Here is a 24922-nt window from a genome sequence, read left to right as displayed (position 1 = left end):
TTTTGGACTGAAGGCCTGTGACTACTGGAGTGCCTTGGTCGGTGCTGGGCCCATTGTTGTTTGTTATCTATATCAATGATTTGGATGAAAAAGTACAAGGCAGGATTAGTAAGTTTGCAGATGACACTAAAATTTGCAGTATCATGGACAGAAAGGAAGGTTATCAGAAATTGCAGCAAGATCTTGATTAGCTGATGAAGTGGGTCAAGAAATGGCAAATGGAGTTTAATCTAGATAAGTGTGAGGTCTTGCATTTTGGAAAGTCAAATCGAGATAGGAGTTTCATGGTGAATGGCAGGGCCTAAGGAGTGTAGTGGAACAGAAGGATCTTGGAGTTCAGGTTCACAGTTTTCTGAAACTGGAGTCACAGGTAGAGCTTAAAAATGTATTGCTGGAAAAGCACAGCAGGTCAGGCAGCATCCAAGGAGCAGGAGAATCGACGTTTCAGGCATAAGCCCTTCTTCAGGAATGAGGAGGGTGTGCCAAGCAGGCTAAGATAAAAGGTAGGGAGGAGGGACTTGGGGGAGGGGCGTTGGGAATACAGTCCCTATACACCTCCATCCCCCATCACGAAGGCCTCAAAGCCCTCCACTTCTTCCTTTCCCACCCTTCCACTGACACCCTCCTTCGACTGACTGAATTGGTCCTCACTCTGAACAACTTCTCTTTCCAATCCTCCCACTTCCTCCAAACCAAAGGAGTAGCCTTGGGCACCCGCATGGGCCCCAGCTATGCCTGCCTCTTCATTGGATATGTGGAACAGTCCATCTTCCGAACCTACACTGGCACCACCCCCCACCTTTTCCTCCGCTACATCGATGACTGTATCGACGCTACCGCGTGCTCCCACGAGGAGGTTGAACAGATCATCCACTTTACTAACACCTTCCACCCCGACCTCAAATTTACCTGGACTGTCTCAGACTCCTCCCTCCCCTTCCTAGATCTCTCCATTTCTATCTCGGACAACCGACTCAACACGGACGTTTACTATAAACCGACTGACTCCCACAGCTACTTAGATTACACTTCCTCCCACCCTGCCCCCTGTAAAAACACCATCCCATATTCCCAATTCCTTCGCCTTCGTTGCATCTGCTCCCAGGAGGACCAATTCCAATACCGAACAACCCAGATGGCCTCCTTCTTCAAAGACCGCAATTTCCCCTCAGACGTGGTTGACGATGTTCTCCACCGCATCTCCTCACTTCCCGCTCCTCTGCCCTTGAACACCGCCCCTCCAATCGCCACCAGGACAGAACCCTACTGGTCCTCACCTACCACCCCACCAACCTCCAGATACATCGTATCATCCTTCGTCATTTACGCCACCTCCAAACAGACCCCACCACCAAGGATATATTTCCCTCCCCACCCCTATCAGCGTTCCAGAAAGACCACTCCCTCCGTGACTCTCTCGTCAGATCCATACCCCCCACCAACCCAACCTCCACTCCAAGCACCTTCCCCTGCAACCGCAAGAAATGCAAAACTTGCGCCCACACCTCCCCTCTCACTTCCCTCCAAGGCCCCAAGGGATCCTTCCATATCCATCAGGAATTCACCTGCACCTCCACAAACATCATTTACTGCATCCGCTGCACCTGATGTGGCCTCCGATACATTGAGGAGACAGGCCGCCTACTTGCGGAACGTTTCAGAGAACACCTCTGGGACACCTGCACCAACCAACCCAACCACCCCGTGGCTGAACACTTTAACTCCCCCTCCCACTCCGCCAAGGACATGCAGGTCCTTGGCCTCCTCCATCGCCAGACCATGGCAACACGACGCCTGGAGGAAGAGCCCCTCATCTTCCACCTAGGAACCCTCGCCCCACCTTTTCTCAGTCCCAACCCTCAGACTCAGCACGGCCTTCTTGACCAACAATCTTCTTCCCGGACTCTCCGCCGCCACCCCCTCTCCGGCCTGTCACCCTCACCTTAACCTCCTTCCACCTATCGTATTCCCAACGCCCCTCCCCCAAGTCCCTCCTCCCTACCTTTTATCTTAGCCTGCTGGGCACACTTTCCTCATTCCTGAAGAAGAGCTTATGCCCGAAACGTCGATTCTCCTGCTCCTTGGATGCTGCCTGACCTGCAGCGCTTTTCGAGCAACACATTTTTAAGCTCTGATCTCCAGCATCTGCAGTCCTCACTTTCTCCTAGTCACAGGTAGACAGCACAGTGAAGAAGACATCTGGCACACCTGCCCTTCATCAGTCAGAGCATTGAGTATAGAATTTGGGAAGTTATGTTGAATTATACAGGGCGTTTGTGAGGCTGCACTTGGAATATTGTGTTCAGTTTTGGTCATCTTTCTATAGGAAGGCAGTTATTAAACTGTAAAGAGTGCAGAAGAAATTTACAAGGACGTTGCCTGTACTCAATGGTGTGAGTTATAGGGAGAGGTTGGACAAGCTAGGACATTTTTCTTTTGAGTATTAGGAGACTGAGGGAGGACCATATTAAAGTGTATAAGATCATGAGAGGCACAGATAAGGTGAATGTACTTAGTCTTTTTTCCCAGGGTTGGGGAATCACGAACTAGAGGGCAACAGTTAAGGTTGAGGGGCAAGAATAAAAGGGAACCTCTTTTTTTACACAGAGGGTGGCATACATATGGATTGAGCAGAAGTGGTTGAGGAAGGTACATTAACAGCATTTGAAAGGCAATTGGAGAAATACATGGATAGAAAAGGTTAAAAAGGTTATGGATCAAGTGCAGGGAAATGGGGTTAGTGTGGACTAATGTTTTGGCCAACAGGGACCAGTTTGGGCCAAAGGGCTGTCTCCATGCTGTTGGACTCAAAGTTTATTTGTTGTCTTGGCTGTGAGATAGTATCAGAATATAAGAACCAGGAGCAGGAGGAGGCAATTCAGCCCTACGGGCCTGCTCCAGCATTTAATAAAATCATGGCTGATTTCATCTCATCTCATTCCCGCCTCAGGCGACTGTGTGGAGTTTGCACTTTCTCCTCATGTCTGCGTGGGATTTCTCCGGGTGCTCCAGTTTCCTCTCACAATCCAAAGATGTGCAGATCAGGTCAATTGGCCATGCTAAATTGCCCATAGTGTGAGGTGCATTAGTCAGGGGTAAATATAGGGTAGGGGAATGGGTCTCGGTGGAGTCGCTCTTCAGAGGGTTGGTGTGGACTTGTTGGGCCGAAGGGCCTGTTTCCGTACTGTGGGGAATCTAATCTAATCAACTCCACTTGCTGCCCATACACCATAACCCTTCAACCCACTACTAAATAAAAATTTATCTCCTTACTGTTACTCAATGTCAATTGCACTCTGGGATAATAAATTCCTCAAATTTATGACTCTTTCAGAGAAGTAATTTCTCCTCATATCTGTTACATATTGGCTTCCCTTTATCCTAAAACTATGACCTTTTGTTCAAGATTGTACTAAAAGAGGAACAATCCTCTCTGCTGACTTTATCAATCTTTTTTAGTATCTTGTATACCACAATTCGATTTTGTTTAATTCCTTTAAGCTCATGTGCTGACACGTTGGCTCAGTGGTTAGCAGTGTGGTCTCACAACACCAGCGACCCAGGTTCAATTCTACCCTTGGGTGATTGTCTTTGTGGAGTTTCCACATTCTCCCTGTTTCTGTGTGGGTTTTCTCTGGGTATTCTGGTTTCCTCTGATAGTCCAAAGATGTTTAGATTAGATGGATTAAATTACCCATAGTGTCCAGGGATGTGCAGGCTATGTGGATTAGTCATGGAAAATGCAGGGTTATGAGGATGGGAGGGGTGTTCTTTGGAGGGTCAGTGTGGATTTGATGGGCTTAATGGCCTGTACCACACTTTTGAGATTCTATGATTTTAAAGAGTACAAGCTCAAACTCTCTTCATAAGCCAAATCACTCATCAGCATAGCTTTGTCGGAAGGAGGTCATGCTATTCAAATTTGATCAAGATTTTTGGCAAGATGACCAGGTATGTAATGAGGATTGTACATTTTTTTAAAAAATAGTATTCATTTTGGGGGTTGTGGGCATCACTGACTAGGCCAGCATTTATTACCCATCCCTAGTTGTCCTTGAGAAGGTGGTGGTGAGCTGCATTCTTGAACCACTGCAGTCTACCTGCTGTGGATTGACTCACAATGCCATTTGACCCAGCAACAGTGAAAGAATGCCGTTATATTTCCAAGTCAAGATGGTGAGTGGCTTGGAGGGGAACTCGAAGGTGATGGCATTCCCATATATCTGCTGCCCTTGTCCTTCTAGATGTCAGTGGTCATGGGTTTTGAAGGTGGATCTTTGGTGAATTTTGCAGTGCATCTTGTAGATAGTACACACTGCTGCTCCTGAGCATCTGTTGTGGATGTAGTTTGTATGGATTTTAGCAAAGCCTTTGACAAAGTCCCACAAGGGAAACTGATAACAAAGGTAAAAGCTCATGAGATCCAGGGTAACTTGGCAAGTTATGTCCAAAATTGGCTTACTGATGGTAGAAGGCTGTTTGCAAGACTGGAGGCCAGTAAGCAGAGGCATACTACCTGAATCAGTGCTGGGTCTTTATTGTTCAATATAAACAATGTAGAAGTAAATGTGAGGGCAATATTAAATACGTTTGCAGACAACACAAAGATTGGCTGGGTGGTTAACAGTGAAGACGAAAGTCCAAGGATACAGGAGGATATTGATGGGTTGGTCAGATGGGCAGATCAGTGGCAGATAGAATTGATAATTGTGAGATGATGCATTTTAGAAGAAAGAACAAGACAAGAAAGAACTCAATGAATGGCAGGATACTAGAAGCTCAGAGGGATCTTTGGGATCTTGTCCACAGATTCCTGAAGGCAGCAGGACAGGTCAGCAGTATAGTTAAGAAGGCATTTGGGGCATTTGCATTTATCAGATTTGGCATCGATTATGAGAGCAGAACCTTGGTTAGGCCACAGTCAGGGTACTGTGTGCAGTTCTGGTCTCTACATTATAGGAAGGATATGGTTTCATTGGAGGATTTGCTGAAGAGATTCATGAGGATGTGTCCTGGCTTAGAGCAGTTTAATTCTGAAGAGAGGCTGGATAAGCTCAGGTTTTTTTGTTTGGAGCAGAGAAGGCTGAGAGGGAACCTGATAGAGGTGAATAAGATTATGAGGAAAATGAATAGGATGATTATAAATGATTAACTGATAGATGATTAGCAATTAGATGATTAGTTGTTCTCTTAGCAGGGAGAATAACGACAAGGGACATAAATTTAAGGTGAAAAGCAGAAATTTCAAAGACAATTTGATGCAAAAACAAAATCATGCAAAGGATGGTGGGAATACTTTACAAAGTACTTTTAATGTTATAATTTGAGGAAATGATGGCCTAGATATATTATCACTTGACTATTAATCCACAGACCCAAAATGTTCTGTGGACTTGGGTTCAAATCTCCACTGTGACAGATGGTGGAATTTGAATTCGATGTAAACTGTAATTAGGAGGGCTAATGATGGCCATTGAAACAATGGTCAATTGTTGGAAAAGCCCATCTGGTTCACTAATGCCTTTTAAGGAAGGAAACTGTCATCCTTAACTCGTCTGGCCGACATTTGACTCCAGGTCCACAGCAATGTGGTTGGCTCTCAAATGCCCTATGGGCAATTAGGAGTCAGAACTGAATACTGGCCTGGCCAGTGACACCCACATCCTGTGAATGAATACAAAAAATACATTATAATAATTCAATACAAATACGAATATGGGATAAATGGTTAAAAATGGAAACAGTGTAGATTTCAAATAGCGTTTTAACAGTGCATAGTCAATGAGATTAAGGGCCTCTTCTACACTGTATGATTCTATGATTAGTTGACATGAAGGCTGAAACCTATGAACTTTTATCTTCCGTGTGCAACTTATTTCAACCTATTCCCATATTTAATGTGAGAATGAAAGCTGTTAGTACAGTAATCAACAGGCAAGGACAATCCCATAAAGTGATTAAAGAAATAATCCACACAATTTCAGGATTAAGATCTTGATTAACAAGAGCAAACTTAAAAAGGAACATGATTGTCTAATAAGGTTATATTTTGCAGAGCTCCAAGCCTGAACGGGAATGGTCTGTTCTCTCACTGAAGGTTTACCTGGGCATTAAGAAGAAGCTGAAGGCACCAACAGTGCAGTAAGTGCATCATTCATGCTCATTCACAGAATTGTTACAACACAGAGGAGGCCATTTATCATCTTGGCTGCATGGAGGAAATAATAGGAGAAAATTGAAAATTAAATCTCATTCAGTAACTCAGTAACAATCAAAGACACAAATGTATGTGACAAGTTCAGTACATAAAGATGCCAATCCAGCTGACACATTCTGAGGTTAACTGTCTCAGCAACAGGTGCTGAAACTGACTTCAGTTCCCTGACTGAGCAATGGACAGAGATGAGGGATTAGGTTAAAAACAAGGACTGCAGATGCTGGAAATCAGAGTCTAGATTAGAGTGGTGCTGGAAAAGCACAGCAGGTCAGGCAGCATCCGAGGAGCAGGAAAATCGACGTTTCAGGAAAAAGCCCTTCAGCAGGAATAGAGGCAGGATGCCTGCAGAGTGGAGAGATAAATGGAAAGGGGGTGGGGGTGGGGAGAAAATAGCAGAGAGTACAATAGGTGAATGGTGGTGGGGGTGGGGATAGAGGTGATAGGTCAGAGAGGAGGGTGGGGGAAGGTAGCAAAGAGTACAATGGGTGAATGGGGGTGGGGATGAAGGTGATAGGTCAGAGAGGAGGGTGGAGTGGATAGGTGGGAAAGAAGATAGGCAGGTAGGACAGGTCATGGGGACAGTGCTGAGCTGGAAGGCTGGAGCAGGGGTGAAGTGGGGGAAGGGGAAATGAAGAAACTGATGAAATCCACATTGATGCCATGGGGTTGAAGTGTTCCGAGGTGGAAGATGAGGCATTCTTCCTCCAGGCTTCGGGAATGGTGGCGGTGTAGACTGCTCTAAATCATAGTTCCATTTGGATAAAACTATTCAATATATTAATGGAAGTGAGAGGCTCGGGTCACATTTATAGAATCATAGAATCAGATAGTACAGAAGAGGCTCTTCGGCCCTTTAAGTCTGCATAAACAAAAAGATACAAATAACTATACTAGTCCCACTTGTCTGTGCTAGGTCCATATGTTAGAATAATTCAAGTGCTTATCCAAGTATTTATTAAAGGTTGTGAGGTTTCTCGCCTCAACTACTCCTCCTAGGCAGTGCATTCCAGGCTCTCATCGCCTTCTGGGTCAAATTGTCTTTCCTCAAACCCTCGCTAAATCTCCTTTTACTTTAAAATTACATCCCTTTGAGGGGTAGCACAGTGGCTCAATGGTTCACATTGCTGCCTCACAGCCCCAGGGACCCGGGTTCAAACCCAGCCTCAGGCGACATTCTTCCTGTGTCTGTGTGGGTTTCCTCTGGGTGCTCCAGTTTCCTCCCACAGTCCGAAGATATGCAGTTTAGGTGAATTGGCTATGCTAAATTGCTCAGAGATGTTTAGGTTAGTTGCATTAGTTAGAGGAATTGGGTGAGTTGCTTTTCAGAGGATTGTTGGGGCAAAGGGTCTGTTTCCACACTGTAGGGATTCTATGTTATTGACCCCTGAACTAAGGGAAAGAGCTGTTTTATATTCACCCTGTTCATGTCCATCATAATCTTATACACCTCGGTCAGCTCCCATCTGAGCTTTCTCTGCTCCAAAGAAAACAATGCGAGCTTATCCAGCTTCTCTTCAAACCTGAAATGTTCTTTCACAAGCAAAATCCTGGTGAATCTTCTTTGCACTGCCTCCAGTACAATCATATAGTTCCTATAGTGTAGTGACCAGAATCGCACACAGTCAATCATATAGTTCCTATAGTGTAGTGACCAGAATTGCACACAGTACTCCAGCTGTGGACCAACCAAAGTTCTATACAGCTTCAACATAACTTCCCTTGCTCTTATAATCTATGCCATGACTGATAAAGGCAGGTGGCTTATATACATTCTTAGTTACACATTTAGCCTGTCCAGCCACCTTCAGGGATGTGTAGATAAATGCCATTAGATCCCTGTCTTGCTCTGTGCTTCCTTGTGTCCTTGAGTGCTCCCTTGTCTTTAAGAGCACATGCTTTATTGAAATAACAGAGGAAAATTTAATGACGCTCAGCATTCATGAGCTGAAACTGAAATAACTCCATGAAGGCGGGTATCCAGTCACCAAGTTACCCTTTATTAACATGTGCATAGTATATGACACTGACTCAGCTAGCACAGAGCTGACTCCGAGAGTGAGAAGAACTGCTAACACTCCTGTTTCTATCTGTCAGCCAGGGCTCCCCCTGATTGGACCAGGTTAATAGTCCCAATCAGGGAACTCATTCTATGAGGTCCAGCTAGCTGATCTCGTTCCAATCACTACATTCCTCATCCTGGGGTGTAGGCCCATCCTTTTTCCTGTAGCTTCTCCTGGGGTATTTTTGCACCAAATCCGGTTCCTCTGATGTTGCCTCAGGTACAGGTAGCGTGTATCGGATCATAGCCTACCTCTTGCATCCAGAACATCTTGGCCGAAATTTATCTTCTTCAGGTGATAACAACGTCAAGGCTGCAAAATCTTCCATGTCCATGCTGTCTTCAGAGGTTTCTTTGACCCTAGGCAGAGGGGAAGAACCCACGAGTTCTGACAACGCTGCGGATGTTCTAAGGGGCCGGGCCGGGTATGTTTTGTTCCTGCCCAGTTTGTGAGATTGCAGCTTTCATATGGTGTACATGCTTGTCCAGGACAGCCTCATCTATCCAAACTTTGTATGTAATCGGACTTGACCTCATATCAGTTATGCTTGTTACCCAAGCAGGACCAGTCTTGTGGTTTTGACACCAAACTTCTTCCCTTGAAGTAAATAATCTCTCTCACTTAGAGGAATCCTGTCCAATATTGGCATTCTTGATGCAATTTTAACCTTTCCCCCTCTGCCATTCCCCCAACATTCCCATGCCTTCTTCAGGAAAATCAAGTTTAACTTGGTGCAGAGTCTTCTCCCCATTAGTAACTCTGCTGGGGTTATCCCTGTAATTGTATAAGGGATGGTTTGATAATCAAATAGAAATCAGGACAGAAATTTGGTAGCTAGTGAAACTATAGGCTATTTCTTAAAGCCTGTATTCAAAGTTTGGTCAGCTTTTTCCACTGGGCTATTGGATGATTGATGGCATAGAGGTGTCCTTATATGGTGGATGCCATTCAACTTTAGGAAATACTCAAATTGCTGCTGGTAAATGATGGCCTGTTGTCTGTGACCAACATCTCCGAGTGTCCATGTATTGCAAAAGATGCTTGCAACTTTTAAACTCATGTTTGATGAATGAACTCTATGCACATCCAACCACTTTAAATGGGCATCCACAAAACTTAAAGCGTAGAGCCCATGAAAGGACTGGCATAGTCGACATGAAACTGAATCCAGGGTTTATCCGGCCATTCCCACAAATGTGGGAGAGCAGCTGGAGGTAAGTTTTGACCTTATTGGCACTCTTGGTACTGCTCCATGAACACAACTATGTTGGCATCCAATCCTGGCTATCAGACATAACTTCTTGCCAACATCTTCATTTTGGAAACCCCTGAATGGCCATGGTGAAATTCAAACAGTATCTGGTTGTGACCTTTGCTTGGGACTCTTGTCCCCCATAATAATATGCTGTCCTCTATGGTGATCTGGTCTCACCGGGTCCAGAGAGATTTTGATTCTGTTGTGATGGCCCTTTTATTTCCCCCATCACCACCAGCTGTTTTAGATTTGTCAGGATGGGATCTTTTTGAGTCCACAGTTTGATATTGTCAGCATTGACCAGAAGGGTGGCCAGGATGTTTAAAACCAGAATAGACTGTTCGAATAGCAACACCACTGGTGGGATATCTACCAGTGGGAGGCAGCTCAAAGCACCCACATTTGCCACTTGGCCTCACAGACAGTGTTCCAACTTGTAATTGTATGCACTCAGAATAAGAGCCCACCGCTGAATTCGACCTGCAGCTATTGGTGGCACTGCCCTGCCCTCTTTAAGTAGTCCCTCCTCAGGGATTTGTTGTCTGTTACTGTTACAACTTTATGTCCATAAAGGTATTGTTGGAACTTCCCCACACAAAGATGACCGCCAAACTTTCCTTCTCTATCTGGGCATATCTTTGTTCGACATTAGCCAAAGTCCAGGAAGCACTTCTTTGATGAAATGACCAGGAAGGTTGATGAGGGCAGGACAGTAGACGTAGTCTAAATGGATTTTAGTTCGGCCTTTGATAAGGTTCCACATGATAGGCTGCTCAGGAAGATTAGATCCCATAGAATCCAGGAGAGCTGGCAAATTAGATACACAGTTGACTTGATGTTAGAAAGCATAGGGTAATAGTGGAAGAATGCTTGTCAGACTAGAAGCCTGTGACTAGTGGAGTGCCTCAGGGGTTGGTGCTGGGCCCATTGCTGTTTGTTATCAATATCAATGATTTGGATGAGAATGTACAAGGCATGATTAGTAAGTTTGCTGATGACACTAAAATAGGCAGTATTGTGGACAGTGAAGAATATCAGAAGTTGCAGCAGGACCTTGATCAGCTGGGGAAATGGGTCAAGAAATGGCAAATTGAGTTTAATATAGGTAAGTGTGAGGTCTTGCATTTTGGAAAGTCAAATCAAAGTAGGAGTTTCATGGTGAAGGGTGAGGCCTTTAGGAGTGTTGTGGAACAGAGGGATCTTGGAGTTCAGGTGCACGGTTCTCTAAAAGTAGAGACACAGGTAGATAGGGCAGTGAAGAAGGCTTTTGGCACACTGGCCTTCATCAGTCAGTGCATTGAGTATAGAAGGTGGGAAGTTATTTGGACTTGTACAGGATGTTGATGAGGTCGCACTTGGAATATTGTATTCAGTTTTGGTTACCTTGCTATAGGAAGGAAGTTATTGAACTGTAAAGAGTGCCGAAGAAATTTACAAGGATATTGCCCAGACTTAATGTTGTGAGATATAGGGAAAGGTTGGATAAGCTCGGACTTTTCTCTTTAGAGCATAGGACACTGAGGAGTGACCTTATAGAAGGGTATAAAATCATGAGAGGCATTGATAGGGTGAATGCATTCAGTCTTTTTCCCAGGATTGGAGAATCAAGGTCAAGAAGGCATCAGTTGAAGGATAGAGGGGAAAGAACAAAAGGGAGTTAGGGACAACCTTTTTCACACAGTGGGTGGTACACATGTCGAATGAGCTGCCAGTGGAAGTAGTGGAGGAGGGTACATTAAAAGGTTATGGGCCAAGTGCAGGGAAATGGTGTTAACGTGGATGGATATTTTGGTCAGCATGGACCAGTTTGGGCCAAGGGGCCTTTCTCCATGATGTAGGGCTCTATGACTCTCCATGACTCATATGCTATCACGCGTTCCTCTCCTTTGGGCTATCCTTTATTTATATAGAACATGACACTGACCCAGCTAGCTCAGAGCTGGCTCCTGGAGTGAGTAGAACCCCTGACACTCCTGTTTATACCTGTCAGCTAAGGCTCATTGATTGACCCAGGGCCCAATCAGGAAACTCATATTCAATGAGGTCCACCTAGCTCACCTCTTTACAGTCACTGCAGAAACTGTTCCAACTATTAGTTCATTTATTATACTGGCTAGGCAACCAACAAGACCACATGGACTTCGGCATGGACTTCTGTGTGTAATCGGATTTATCTGCACTCTACATAGTCAGAGCACTGTAAGGTAGTTAACTCATAAAAGTAACATCCTATTGATTATTCTGGAAATGTTAACACACCTTTAACTTTGTAGACTCATCTAAAGGAAGAGTTTTGTTTGTCAAGATCTTATACTTGTGATTCTCTGCAAAAGTATTGTTTTATTTTTATTGAAATGTTTTGATTCTGCGCACTGTTGACTCTCTCAATAGCTGACCACTTCCCTTTCCTTTGTAGGTGGGGATTTACTATATGCTCAGATAAGCAGCAGTGGTAAGTAACAAGTTTTGTTCCTCATGCACCTACCAGCATCTTGTTATATTGGAGCAATCAATCTCATTCTCCCCTGAAGCTGTGGTATTTCAGCTTCTTTCAATCTACTTTCATAAGACTATGTGAAATAGGAACAGGAGTAGGCTGTTGGGCCCATCAAGTCTGCTCTACCATTCAATTGAATCATAGTTGATCTGACATTCCTTACAACTATTCTGGACGAAAAAATTCAGAATTAAGAATTTATCAATGACTATGAAACCATTGTCGATTGTCAGAAAAACTCAACTGGGTCACTAATGCCCTTCTGGGAAGGAAATCTTCCATCCCCACCTAGTCTGGCCTGCAAATAACTCCAGATCCACAACAATATAGTTGACTCTCAACTGCCCTCTGAAATGGCCGAGCAAGCCATTTAGTTCCAGAAGAGCTAAGGGTGTGCAGTAAATTTTGGTCAGCCAGCGATGCTCATGTCTGACAAGTGATAAATAAAAAAAACTTTCTTACCCTTGATTCCCTTAACCCTTGATTCCTTTACTGACGAAGAATCTAACAATCTCAGCCTTAAATATGCATGAGGATTCTGCCCATATAGCTCTCTGTAGCAAAGAGTTCCAAAGACTTACAACCCACTGAGAGAAGAAATTCATCCTCATCTCATTCTTAAATTGATACCTTTTATTCTGAGTCTATGTCCTCTGTTTCTAGACTCTCCCCATGAGAGGAAATATCCTCTCAGCATTTAAAGTATCAAGCCTCTTCAGAATCCTATATGTTTCAATGAGATTACCTTTTAATCTCCTTTGACCATCCTAGTGAACCTTTCTGTGAAATGCCTTCAATGAAATAATATCTTTCCTTATATAATGTTTTCTGCAGTTTTTCTCCATTTAAGTAATAGTCTACTCTTTTGTTCGCCCTTCCAAAATGAACAACTTTACATTTTTCCACATTATATGAGTGTATTAAATTTGCCAAATTTTGCCAATTTAATTTATCAACATCCCTCTGTTAACTGTCGCATCCCTTGCAACTTGCCTTTCTACCTATTTTCGTGTCAACTGCAAATTTAGCTACAATACACTCACTCCCTTTTACCAAGTCATTAATATATATTGTAAACTGTTGTGGTCCCAGCAAATGAACCTGGTGGAAACCATTGGATATGAGGGACCAACTTGAAAAAGAAACCCTTAATCCCACTCCCTGTTACCTCCCATGAGCCAATTCTCTATCCACACAAAATATTACATCCAAAAGGCTTTTATCATATGACTTAACCTTTTATGTCAAGCGACTTCTGGAAGTCCAAATTCAACACATCTGCGGGATCTCCTATATCAACTCTGTTTGAAACTTCCTCAAAAAAACTCCAATAAATTAGTCAGACATGATTTCCTTTTCATGAAGTTGTGCTGACTCTGCTTGATTAGATTATGATTTTCCAAATATTCTGCTATTAATTTTTAATTAACTATTTCCAACATTCTTCTAATAATAGATGTTGGACTAATTGGTCTCCCTCTCTTATGGAATAGATTGGCAATTTTACAATCCTCTGGTACTCCTCTAGACTCCAATGATTTTTGAGAAATTACAGCCAATGCATCCACTATCTCAAAAGCTACTTTTTTTTAAAGAGTCTTCAGATGCAAGCCATTAGGGTGCTGCACAGTGTCCGTAGTTGACGAGCTGCAAACACGTAACTAGAGGGATTTGAGTGAAATCGAAATAACTGCTGAGCTAAAGCCAGCGCCAAAATGCCGAACAGTGTACGTAGTTAATGAGCCGACAAGCCATCAGAGCCAGGGGACTTAGCTGCCTTTAGCCCCTTGAGTTTGTCTATTGCTACATCTGTAGTGATGATGATGGTATTTAATGCGTCTCCTGTAATCTTCAATATTAAAGATAAGGTCACTGTAGTCTTACCAGATCATAGAGCAGCTCTCCCATTAGAGATAAATATCTGGTGGCAGTTTAACCTGAGCATCACCACATCTCAGGCAATGGAAGAGGTTAAAAAAGAGATTCCTTCACGGTAACCTGCTGGAATTAAACCTATTCTGTTGGTGTCACTGTGTATCACAAACCAACTGTCCAGTCAACTAATCTAACCAAATGCCTTTTAGTATTAATAGGATGTTCAAAGTATTTATCATCATAAAATCTGATGTAAAATATCTGTTTAACTCCTCTGCCCATTTCTTTGTTTCCAGTAGCTGTTTCCCAGATTAATTTTCTAATGGGCCTTCATTTATTTTGATCTTTATTCCCTTTTTTAATATATGTTTTGCTCTTACTGTCAATTTTTATATTCTTCACAACTTTGCCCTGGTAGTTTACTTTTTCTGCCTTTACTATTTTTCTCGTCCTTCTGGATTTTGAATTTATCCCATCTTCGGGACTTTCACTGAGTTTTGCCTCCTTGTATGCTTTTTCTTTCAACTTAATACTTCTCTAAACTGCTTTGGTTAGCCATGTTTGGTTTATCCCTCTCTGGCAGCCAAGAACAGAGTGGAACTCATCAAGAACATCAAGACAGTGAGTGCTCATTGGAAATAACACCAAGGATCACCTCAGCCGAGATTCAGTCCTTGATGTGGTTACATATGACCACAGTGTGCTAACCACCAGACTCTCAGCATAACCCCATGAGGTGGACAAGGCTGTGTGACAGCTAAGAACTAGCAAGGTGCTTGTGCAAAACGTATATCTGCTGAAATACAGCTGAGAGACTATTTTGGTACAAATAAATGATCTCATATTCCCCATTGATCATATCTCCTTCCTTGATGATGGTCATATTTAGAACATAGAACATAGAACAATACAGCACAGAACAGGCCCTTCGGCCCACGATGTTGTGCCGAACATTTGTCCTAGCTTAAGCACCCATCCATGTACCTATCCAATTGCCGCTTAAAGGTCGCCAATAATTCTGACTCTGCCACTCCCACAGGCAGCGCATTCCATTCCCCCACCACTCTCTGGGTAAAGAACCTACCCTTGACGTCCCCCCTATACCTTTCACCCTTCACCTTAAATTTATGTCCCCTTGTAACACTCTGTTGTACCCGGGGAAAAAGTTTCTGACTGTCTACTCTATCTATTCCCCTGATCATCTTATAAACCTCTATCAAGTCACCCCTGAGAAAAGGCTTAGCACTCTCAACCTATTCTCGTATGACCTATTCTCCATTCCAGGCAACATCCTGGTAAATCTTCTCTGCACCCTCTGCAAAGCTTCCACATCTTTCCTAAAGTGAGGCGACCAGAACTGCACTCAGTACTCCAGATGTGGCCTAACCAAGGTCCTGTACAACTGCAACATCACTTCACGACTCTTGAATTCAATCCCTCTGCTAATGAACGCTAATACACCATAGGCCTTCTTACAAGCTCTATCCACCTGAGTGGGAACTTTCAAAGATCTATGAACATAGACCCCAAGATCCCTCTGCTCCTCCACCTTACTAAGAACCCTACCGTTAACCCTGTATTCCGCATTCTTATTTGTCTTTCCAAAATGAACAACCTCACACTTGACAGGGTTGAACTCCATCTGCCACTCTTCAGCCCAGCTCTGCACCATATCTAAGTCTCCTTGCAGCCGACAACAGCCCTCCACACTATCCACAACTCCACCAATCTTCGTATCATCTGCAAATTTACTGACCCACTCTTCGACTCCCTCTTCCAAGTCATTAATAAAAATTACAAACAGCAGAGGACCCAGAACTGATCCCTGCAGAACTCCACTTGTAACTGGGCTCCAGGCTGAATATTTACCATCTACCACCACTCTCTGACTTCGACCGGTTAGCCAGGTCTCAATCCAACTGGCCAAATTTCCCACTATCCAATGCCTCCTGACTTTCCGCATAAACCTACCATGGGGAACCTTATCAAATGCCTTACTAAAATCCATGTACACTACATCCACTGCTCTACCCTCATCCACATGCTTGGTCACCTCCTCAAAGAATTCAATAAGACTTGTAAGGCAAGACCTACCCCTCACAAATCCGTGCTGGCTATCCCTAATCAAGCAGTGTCTTTCCAGATACTCATAAATCCTATCCCTCAGTACCCTTTCCATTACTTTGCCTACCACCGAAGTAAGACTAACTGGCCTGTAATTCCCGGGGTTATCCCTATTCCCTTTTTTGAACAGGGGCACAACATTCGCCACTCTCCAGTCCCCTGGTACCACCCCCGTTGACAGTCAAGACGAAAAGATCATTGCCAACGGCTCTGCAATTTCCTCTCTTGCTTCCCACATAATCCTAGGGTATATCCCGTCAGACCCGGGGGACTTGTCTATCCTCAAGTTGTTCAAAATTCCCAACACATCTTCCTTCCTAACAAGTATCTCTTCCAGCTTACCAGTCCGTTTCACACTCTCCTCTTCAACAATACGGTCCCTCTCGTTTGTAAATACTGAAGAAAAGTACTCATTCAAGACCTCTCCTATCTCTTCCAACTCAATGCACAGTCTCCCACTACTGTCCTTGATCGGACCTACCCTCGTTCTCGTCATTCTCATGTTTCTCACATACGCATAAAATGCCTTTGGGTTATCCTTGATCCTATTCGCCAAAGATTTTTAATGCCCTCTCTTAGCTCTCCTAACCCTTTTCTTCAGCTCCCTTCTGGCAATCCTGTATCCCTCCAACGCTCTGTCTGAACCTTGTTTCCTCAACCTAATGTAAACCTCCTTCTTCCTCTTTACAAGACATTCAACCTCCCTCGTCAACCAAGGTTCCCTCACACGACCATCTCTTTCCTGCCTGACAGGTACATACATATCAAGGACACGTCGTATCTGTTCCTTGAAAAAGTTCCACATTTCCACGACATCCTTCCCTGACAGCCTATGCTCCCAACTTATGCTCCTCAGATCCTGTCTTACAGCATCGTATTTACCCTTCCCCCAATTGTAAAACCTACCCTGTTGCACGCACCTATCTCTCTCCATAACCAAGGTGAAAGTCATAGAATTGTGGTCACCATCACCAAAATGTTCACCCACTAACAAGCCCATCACTTGTCCCGGTTCGTTACCAAGTACCAAATCCAATATGGCCTCCCCTCTGGTCGGACAATCTATATACTGAGTTAGAAAAGCTTCCTGGACACACTGCACAAACACCGCCCCATCCAATCTACTTGATCTAAAGAGCTTCCAATCAATATTTGGGAAATTGAAATCGCCCATGACTACTACCCTGTGGCTTCTGCACCTTTCCAAAATTTGTTTCCCAATCTGTTTCTCCACATCTCTGCTGCTATTGGGGGGCCTATAGTAAACACCCAACAAGGTAAATGCTACTTTCCTAAATCTGACTTCAGCCCATACTACCTCCAAAGGCAGATCCCCCTCAAACTGCCTTTCTGCAGCCATTATGCCATTTCTAATTAGCAACGCCACCCCCCCCCCTCCTTTTTTACCACCCTCCCTAATCTTACTGAAACATCTGTAACCAGGAACCTCCAACAACCATTCCTGTCCCTCCTCTATCCACGTTTCCGTGATGGCCACAACATCACAGTCCCAGGTACCGATCCACGCCTTACGTTCACCCACCTTATTTCTGATACTCCTTGCGTTGAAGTATACACACTTGAACCCATCTCTGTGTCCGCAAGTATTCCCTGTCAGTGCTACCTTCTCCACAGCCTCCCTACATTCTTGGACATCCTGACAAATAGCTAGCCTACTTGCTGGACTACAAGTCCGGATCCCATTCCCCTGCCAAATTAGTTTAAACCCCCCCCCCTGAAGAGCGCTACCAAACCTACCTCCCAGGATATTGGTGCCCTTCTGGTTCAGGTGCAACCCGTCCTGCTTGTACAGGTCCCACCTTCCCCAGAATGCAGTCCAATTGTCCAAATATCTGAAGCCCTCCCTCCTACATCATCCTTGCAGCCACGTGTTCAACTGCAGTCTCTCCCTATTCCTTGCCTCACTGTCACGTGGCACCGGCAACAACCCAGAGATGATGGCTCTGTCCGTCCTAGCTTTTAGCTTCCAGCCTAACTCCCTGAGCTCCTGAATGACCTCCCCACCCCTCTTCCTACCTATGTCGTCGTTGGTGCCAACGTGCACCATGACTTCTGGCTGCACACCCTCCCCATTAAGGATTCTGAAGACACGGTCCGAGACGTCTCGGACCCTGGCACCCGGGAGGCAACAAACCATCCAAGAGTCTCGCCCATATCCACAGAACCGCCTGTCCGTCCCTCTAACTATAGAGTCTCCTATAACTAGCGCTCTCCTCCTCTCCCCCTTTCACTTCTGAGCCTCAGAGCCGGACCTCGTGCCAGAGACCCGGTCACTGCAGTTTACCCCTGCTAGGCATTCCCCCCCCAACAGTATCCAAAGCGGTATACTTATTGTTGATCTCTGACATGTCAGAGCCAATCTCTGACATGTCATAAATATGACCAGCATCAAGGAAGGAGATATGACCAATTGCAGTGTCAACAGAGGGGTCTTCCTGTTATTTGCAAATGTCCTCCTCAATCGCCTGTACCGATGGGCTAAAGAGCGCCTTCTGGAATCACAATGTGGATTCCATCCATCAAAAGACAGAATGACTATTATTTTAACAGCAAGACAAGACAAGTGCAGAGAATGGCAGTGTCCTCTGTACATGGCCTTCTTCAACACACAAAGGCCTTCAATACTGGGAGGGGTTATGAGGCTTCCTCAAATTTGGCTGTTCACAAAAATTTGTCACCATCCTCCACCTGCTGCACATCAGTGGATTCACCACAGGCCAATACATGTGAAAAATGGTGTCAAGTAAGACAGTGTCATTGCACCAATGCTCACCCCAACCACAGAACTACACCCCTTCACAGAACCATAGAAGAATACAGTACAGAAGAAGCCCTTTGGCCCATTGACTCTGTATAACCAAAAATAATTTCCCACCACTGATGTCAGACTAACTGATCTGTAATTACCTAGACTATTCTTGCTGGCCTTCATGAACAAAGATGCTACCTTTGCTATCCTCCAGCTTCTGCACCCTCTCCAATGCAATCACAAATCCCATCGCCCAGATTCCCACTGGCATGAACTTCTCCACAGAATGAGTTGGGAACTATTCAACACGTTTCAGAGCTAAGACCACCCTGATGTTGAGCTGTACTAGACAAATGACATTTGCACATAGAAACCGAAAAGTTAGGAGCAAGTGCAGGCCATTCGACCCCTCCGTATGAGCATGACTGATCATAGAGCTCAATTACCTAAGCCCGCCCTCCTCCCATATCCCTTCAGCCCTTTAGTCACAAGAGGAAGATAAACCTCCTTCTTGAAAACATATAATGTTTTGCTTTCAACCACTTTCTGTGGCTGTGATGCCACAGGCTGTCTGGGTGAAGAAATTCCTCCTCCTCTCAGTCCTAAAAGGTTTACCTTAATTTTAAAATATAACCCTGGTTCTGGACTCCCCCACCATTGGGAACATCTTTCTTGTATCTAATGTATATAATCTGTTAGAATTTTAAATGTTTCTATGAGATTGCCCCCTCATTCTTCTAAACTGCAGTGAATGCAATCCTAACTGACTTATTCTCTCCTCATTTGTCAGCCCTGTCATCCCAGAAATCAATTTTGTACACTTTTCCTGCACTCACCCTCTAACCTGAACATCCTTCCTCAGATAAGACTTTATTTCCTTATTTTCTAATTAAACTAAGAAAACATATTTTATATGTTTTACACTGCAGTATTTGACTTTGTTCTTTCTTTCCACCTTGTTCTAAAGATTCTGTGCTAGGTACTTGTACCTAAGATAGCTGCTTGTGCAGTAACTTTATACACTTTTCACTGTACTTCTATACTTTTGTACCTGAGGATCCGAGAGCTAACCAATTTCTTTCTTCCAAAAATGGTGATGTTTCACATAGCAATGATTTCTTCTTCACTCAAACTGCTTGTCACTGATGATTTGTAGCTGTTCTGTTGCAGGTTCTTGTGTTGTTCAGGGCAGTCGGAGATGTGGGATTGGACAGCCAGTATCCTTCGAGCTCAGGTAACAAACAACAAGAGATATTGTGCCTTTAATATAACAAGCCATGTTAAGTGTCAATAAATCACATTGTCAATGAAATGTTTGCATTTTCCTATCATATACTCTGAGTGTGTTCTTCGACAGGAGGTCAGATTCTGATAAATATTGATTTGGAACATTGGTCCCATCATTTTCCTGTTTATTTGGTCCATTTTCTAATTATTTCATCAGACGTGTGCATCACTGTCTGGGCCAGCATTTATTGCCCATCCCTATTTGCTTTTGAGAAGCAGGCGGTGAGCTATCTTCTTCAACCTCTTGCTTTTAGTAGATGCAGAATGCCTTTAAGGAGGGAATTCCAGTACTTTTAACCCCGTGACACTGAAGGAACAATGGAATATTTCCAAGTTGTAGGGGATCTTGCAAATGATGATACTCCTATGCAGTTTCTGTCTTTGTGTTTTGAGATGGTGGTGGTCGTGGGTTTGGAAAGTGCTATCGGAGGAGTCTTTGTGAATTTCTGCAGTGCATCTGAAAGATGGTACACACAGGTGTTACTGAGCGTCAGTCGTGAGGGAGTAGATGCTTGTAGATGTGGTGAAAATTAAACAGGCTGCTTGTTTTGAATAGTGTTGTGCTTCTATGGCGTTTTTGGAGCTGCACTCATCCATGCAAATGGGGAGTGTTCTATCACAGTTGATAGAGCATAGACTGGAAAAAGCATAGCAGGTCAGGCAGTATCCAAGGAGCAAGAGAGTCAATGTTTCGGGCATAACCCTTCTTCAGACATGAAGAATGGTTATACCTGAAAAGTTGGCTCTCTTCATCCTCGGAAGCTGCGTGACCTGCTGTGTTTTTTCCAGCACCACGCTTTATCAATTTTGACTCTCCAGTATCTGCAGTCCTCGCTCTGTCCTAGTATTCCATATGCTCCTAATTTGTGTTGTGAAGGTAGTAAACAGACTTTGAGTGGTCAAGAAGTAAGGTATTCACTGTAGGATTCCTAATCTCTGACCTCATCTTGTAGCCATAGTGTTGATATGGCCAGTCCAATTCCTCTTCTGGTCAATGGTAATCACCAGCACTTTGATAGTTGGGTATTTAACCATGGTAATGTCATTGAATACCAAAAGATGATGATTAAGTTCTCTCTTGTTGGAAATTATCATTGTCTTAACTTGTGTAGTGTGAATGTTAGTTGCCACTGAACACCCCATGCCTTAAATGTTATCCATGTCTTGTTGCACATTTGCACAGATTGCTTTAGTTTCTCAGGAATTACAAATGGTGCTGTTGAACATGTGCAATTATTAGCAAACATCCCCACTTTTGACCTTATGAAGCAACAGAAGATGGAAGACCACGAGCACTCTCCTGAGGAATCCCTGGAGTGATGTTCTGGGAGGGAGATGATTGACTTCGAACAACCACAAATATTTTTCTGTTTGCTAGCTTTGACTCCAACAAATGGAATGTTATCCCTGATTATCACTGATGCCAATTTTGCTCTGCTCTTTAATGCCACACTAGGACCAATGCTGTCTTGATGTCAAAAGCAGTCAGTGTCTTTTCACCTCAGGAGTTCGGCTTCTTTATTCATGTCTTGTAGCTTAACTGGGTTGACACTTCACTTTTAGGTATACCTCTACCCTCCTGCCTTCTTCTTTGAATGAGGGTTGATTGCCTATCTTGATGGTAATGGTAGAATTGGGGATAGACCATGATGTTGCAGATTGTATTGGTATACAGTTCTGCTTCTGCTGATGGTAATTACACCTCATGAATGCCCAGTATTGAATGACTAGATCTATTCAAAGTCTTCCCATAGAATATCATTGGCAATTACTCACTAATGAATATAATTGTCCACCAAGGAAATTCCATGTCCTGGTTATGGTTTTTGTGGATCATCTTGTGATTGATGAGCACAATCTTGTATTCACATCTCCAACTACACATTTAGCCTTGAGGCCATTGGCATTGCTTTCTCCAGTTTCTTTTCATAGATACATAGATTAATACAGTGCAGAAAAGGCCCTTGGCCCATTGTATCTGCACCACTATAAATACTGCAAGGAGTGCACTAATCCCAATATCCTGCACTTATCCCATATCTTTGAATGTTATAATATTTGAAGTGCTCATCCAAATATATTTTAAAGGTTATAAGGTTTCCAGCCTCCACTGCCTTTTGAGGCACTGTATTCCAAATTCCCACCATTCACTGACTGAAAAAGTTCTTCCCAAAATCCTCTCTGAATCTCCTGCCCCTTACCCTAAAACTACACCCTCTCGTGATTGACCCCTCAAGAAAGGGGAACAGCTGCTCTCTATTCACCCTGTAAATACCCCTCATAATCTTGTGCACCTCAATCAAGTCTGCTCTCAGTTTCCTCTGCCCGAAGAAAATTATCCAAATGTATCCAATCTTTCCTCATAGCTCAATTTCTGTATCCCAGGCAACATTCTGATGAACATCTTTCCCATAGTGAGGCAACCAGAACTGCACACAGTACTCCAGTTATGACCGAACCAATACTCTGCACAACTCTAAAATTATCATGCAGTTCTGAGGAATGGTCACTTGACCCAAATGTCAACTCTGATTTCTCTCCGCAGATGCTGCCAGACCTGCTGAGATATCCCAGAATTCTGAGTTGCCAGTTCAGCCTTTTTCCCAACCACATTTCTGTGATTTCACCAATACCATATTTCTATGTATCAATCCAAGCCTTTAACTCATCAGTCTTACATATTACCCCCTAGCATTAAAACCATCCAGCCTTGCCTTCCTCTCTTGACAGGGCAAAAGTGAGTACTGCAGATGCTGGAGATTAGAGTTGAGAGTGTGGTGCTGGAAAAATACAGCAGGTCAGGCAGCATCCGAGGAGCAGGAAAATTGACGTTTTGGGCAAAAGCCCATCATCAGGACCCTGGAGAGGGGGCAGAGAAGGTTTACGAGGATGTTGCCTGATATGAAAGGTGCTAGCTATGAAGAGAGGTGAGTAAGTTAGATTTGTTTTCATTAGAGAAAAGGAGATTGAGGGGAGATCTAATTTAGGTTTACAAAATCATGAAAGGCATAGACAGGATGGATAGAGACAAGCTTTTTCACAGAGTGAAGGATTCAATATTGAGATGTCACGCTTTCAAGGTGAGAGGTGGAAAGTTTAAGGGGGATACACGCAGCAAGTACTTCACACAGAGGGTGGTGGGTGTCTGGAACGCGTTGCCAGCAGAGGTGGTAGAGGTAGGCACGGTAGATTCATTTAGGATGCGTCTGGACAGATGCATGAGTAGCTGGGGCGCAGAGGGATACAGATGCTTAGGAATTGACTGACAGGTTTAGACAGTACATTTGGATCGGCTCAGGCTTGGAGGGCCGAAGGGCCTGTACCTGGGCTGTAAATTTTCTTTGTTCTTTGTTGTCTTTGTTCTTTCTTTCTTGACACTCAACATAGCTGAGCTCATTGTGACCTATGTCCTTTGCTGCAGCATGATGTATCTCTGTTTCATTGATATTATGTGTCCCCTTCCCCTGGCTGACTAGTTTAAACTCCTCATAACAGCATTAGCAAGCCTACCTGCAAGGATGTTGGTCGCAATGTGTTTCAGGTGCAGACTGTCCCATTTGGAAACGTCCCACCTTCCCCAAATTCAGTCCAAGTGATCAGGAATCTGAAATCCCCACATCTTGTGCTAACTCTTGAGCCATGCATTCTTCTGATCTATTTGCATATTTCTAAACTCACGAGCATTTGGAACCGGGAGTAATCCAGAGATTACAACTATTTTTAATGTCCTCCCTACCTTCTGAATTTTTGATGCAAGATCTCATTCTTTACTTTGCCCATATCATTCGTACCAATATATGCCACGACCTCTAACTCATCAGCATACTTCCTCTTGCCGATGAGTATTCTTGAAGAATTGTGTCTCCTCATGTGAGAATTCCCTCCAAGCCAGTTTCTTTTGAATGAAGATCTCCCATATGTTGACATCTATATTGCATTTCATAAAAGAAGCCTTCAGAGAATCTTCGAAATGCTTCCTTTGTCCTCCTCTCATTCCTTGTTCTGGGTGAAGAAGATTTGTTCTGATAGTCGGAACTCAGGCACTGTAAGCATGTGGATTACTCAGCAGAGTCAGATAACATGGTGGAATGTATCCTGAAGGTGAACATGAGACTTTGTCTCCACAGGCATGTGGGAAGGTCACTTTTGCTGACAGTTTCCTGGACAGATGTATCTGTGACAGATATATTGATAAGAACAAGATCAAATGTATTTTTCCCTCTTGTCGGTTCCATCACCACCAAACCTAGTCTCGAAGCAATGTCCTTTAGGACCTGACCACCTCAATCAATAGTGCTGCTGCTGAACCAGTCTTGATTATGGACATTGAAATCTCCACCCAGAGTACATTCTGTACTCTTGCCACTCTCAGTTCTTCCTGCAAGTGTTGCTCAACATGGATGAGTACTGATTCATCAGCTGAAGGAGGACAGGATGTGTAATCTGCAGCAGGTTTTCTTGCACCTGCTTGATCTGATGCTGTTTGGAGTTGATGTTGAGAACTCCCAAGGCAACTCACTCACAACTGTATACCACTGTGTTAGCATGTTTATTCTGGGTCTGTCCTGCCAGTGGGACATACCCAGAGATGGTGATGGTGGTGTCAGGGACATCATGAGGTATGAATCCTTGAGGATTCTCATCTCCGATGGTTGCTTGACTAGTCTGTGTGACAGTTTCCCAATTTTGGCATGAGTCCCCAGGTGTTGGTCAAGAGGACTTTGTAAGATCTACAAGGCTGTGTTTGCTCTTTCATTTCTGATACATTTCTGGTAAGTTGATGTCATGTGGTCTGTCCAGATCTGTTCCCTACTTAAGACTTTGTCATGATTTTTGA

At 43.8% G+C, this 24922-nt stretch overlaps 1 protein-coding gene across 3 annotated transcripts in view; it reads left to right on the top strand.

Annotated features, from left to right (window-relative positions):
* arap3 (ArfGAP with RhoGAP domain, ankyrin repeat and PH domain 3) overlaps nt 1-24922 on the top strand; it is a 363864-nt gene that overhangs the window by 318658 nt on the left and 20284 nt on the right. For all 3 annotated transcript variants that reach the window (XM_087995078.1, XM_087995076.1, XM_087995077.1), the window contains exons 26-28: nt 6056-6141; nt 11949-11984; nt 19969-20032. In XM_087995078.1, the coding sequence (XP_087851204.1) occupies nt 6056-6141; nt 11949-11984; nt 19969-20032 (186 nt within the window). The remainder of the gene's footprint in view (nt 1-6055; nt 6142-11948; nt 11985-19968; nt 20033-24922) is intronic.

This window comes from Chiloscyllium plagiosum, unplaced genomic scaffold (assembly GCF_037043375.1).
Source record: "Chiloscyllium plagiosum isolate Xiang-an unplaced genomic scaffold, Cpla_swu_hap1 HiC_scaffold_16, whole genome shotgun sequence".
Classification (NCBI taxonomy): Eukaryota; Metazoa; Chordata; class Chondrichthyes; order Orectolobiformes; family Hemiscylliidae; genus Chiloscyllium; species Chiloscyllium plagiosum.
Note: the sequence above shows the minus strand (reverse complement) of the source record. Positions and strands in the feature narration are given on the sequence as shown.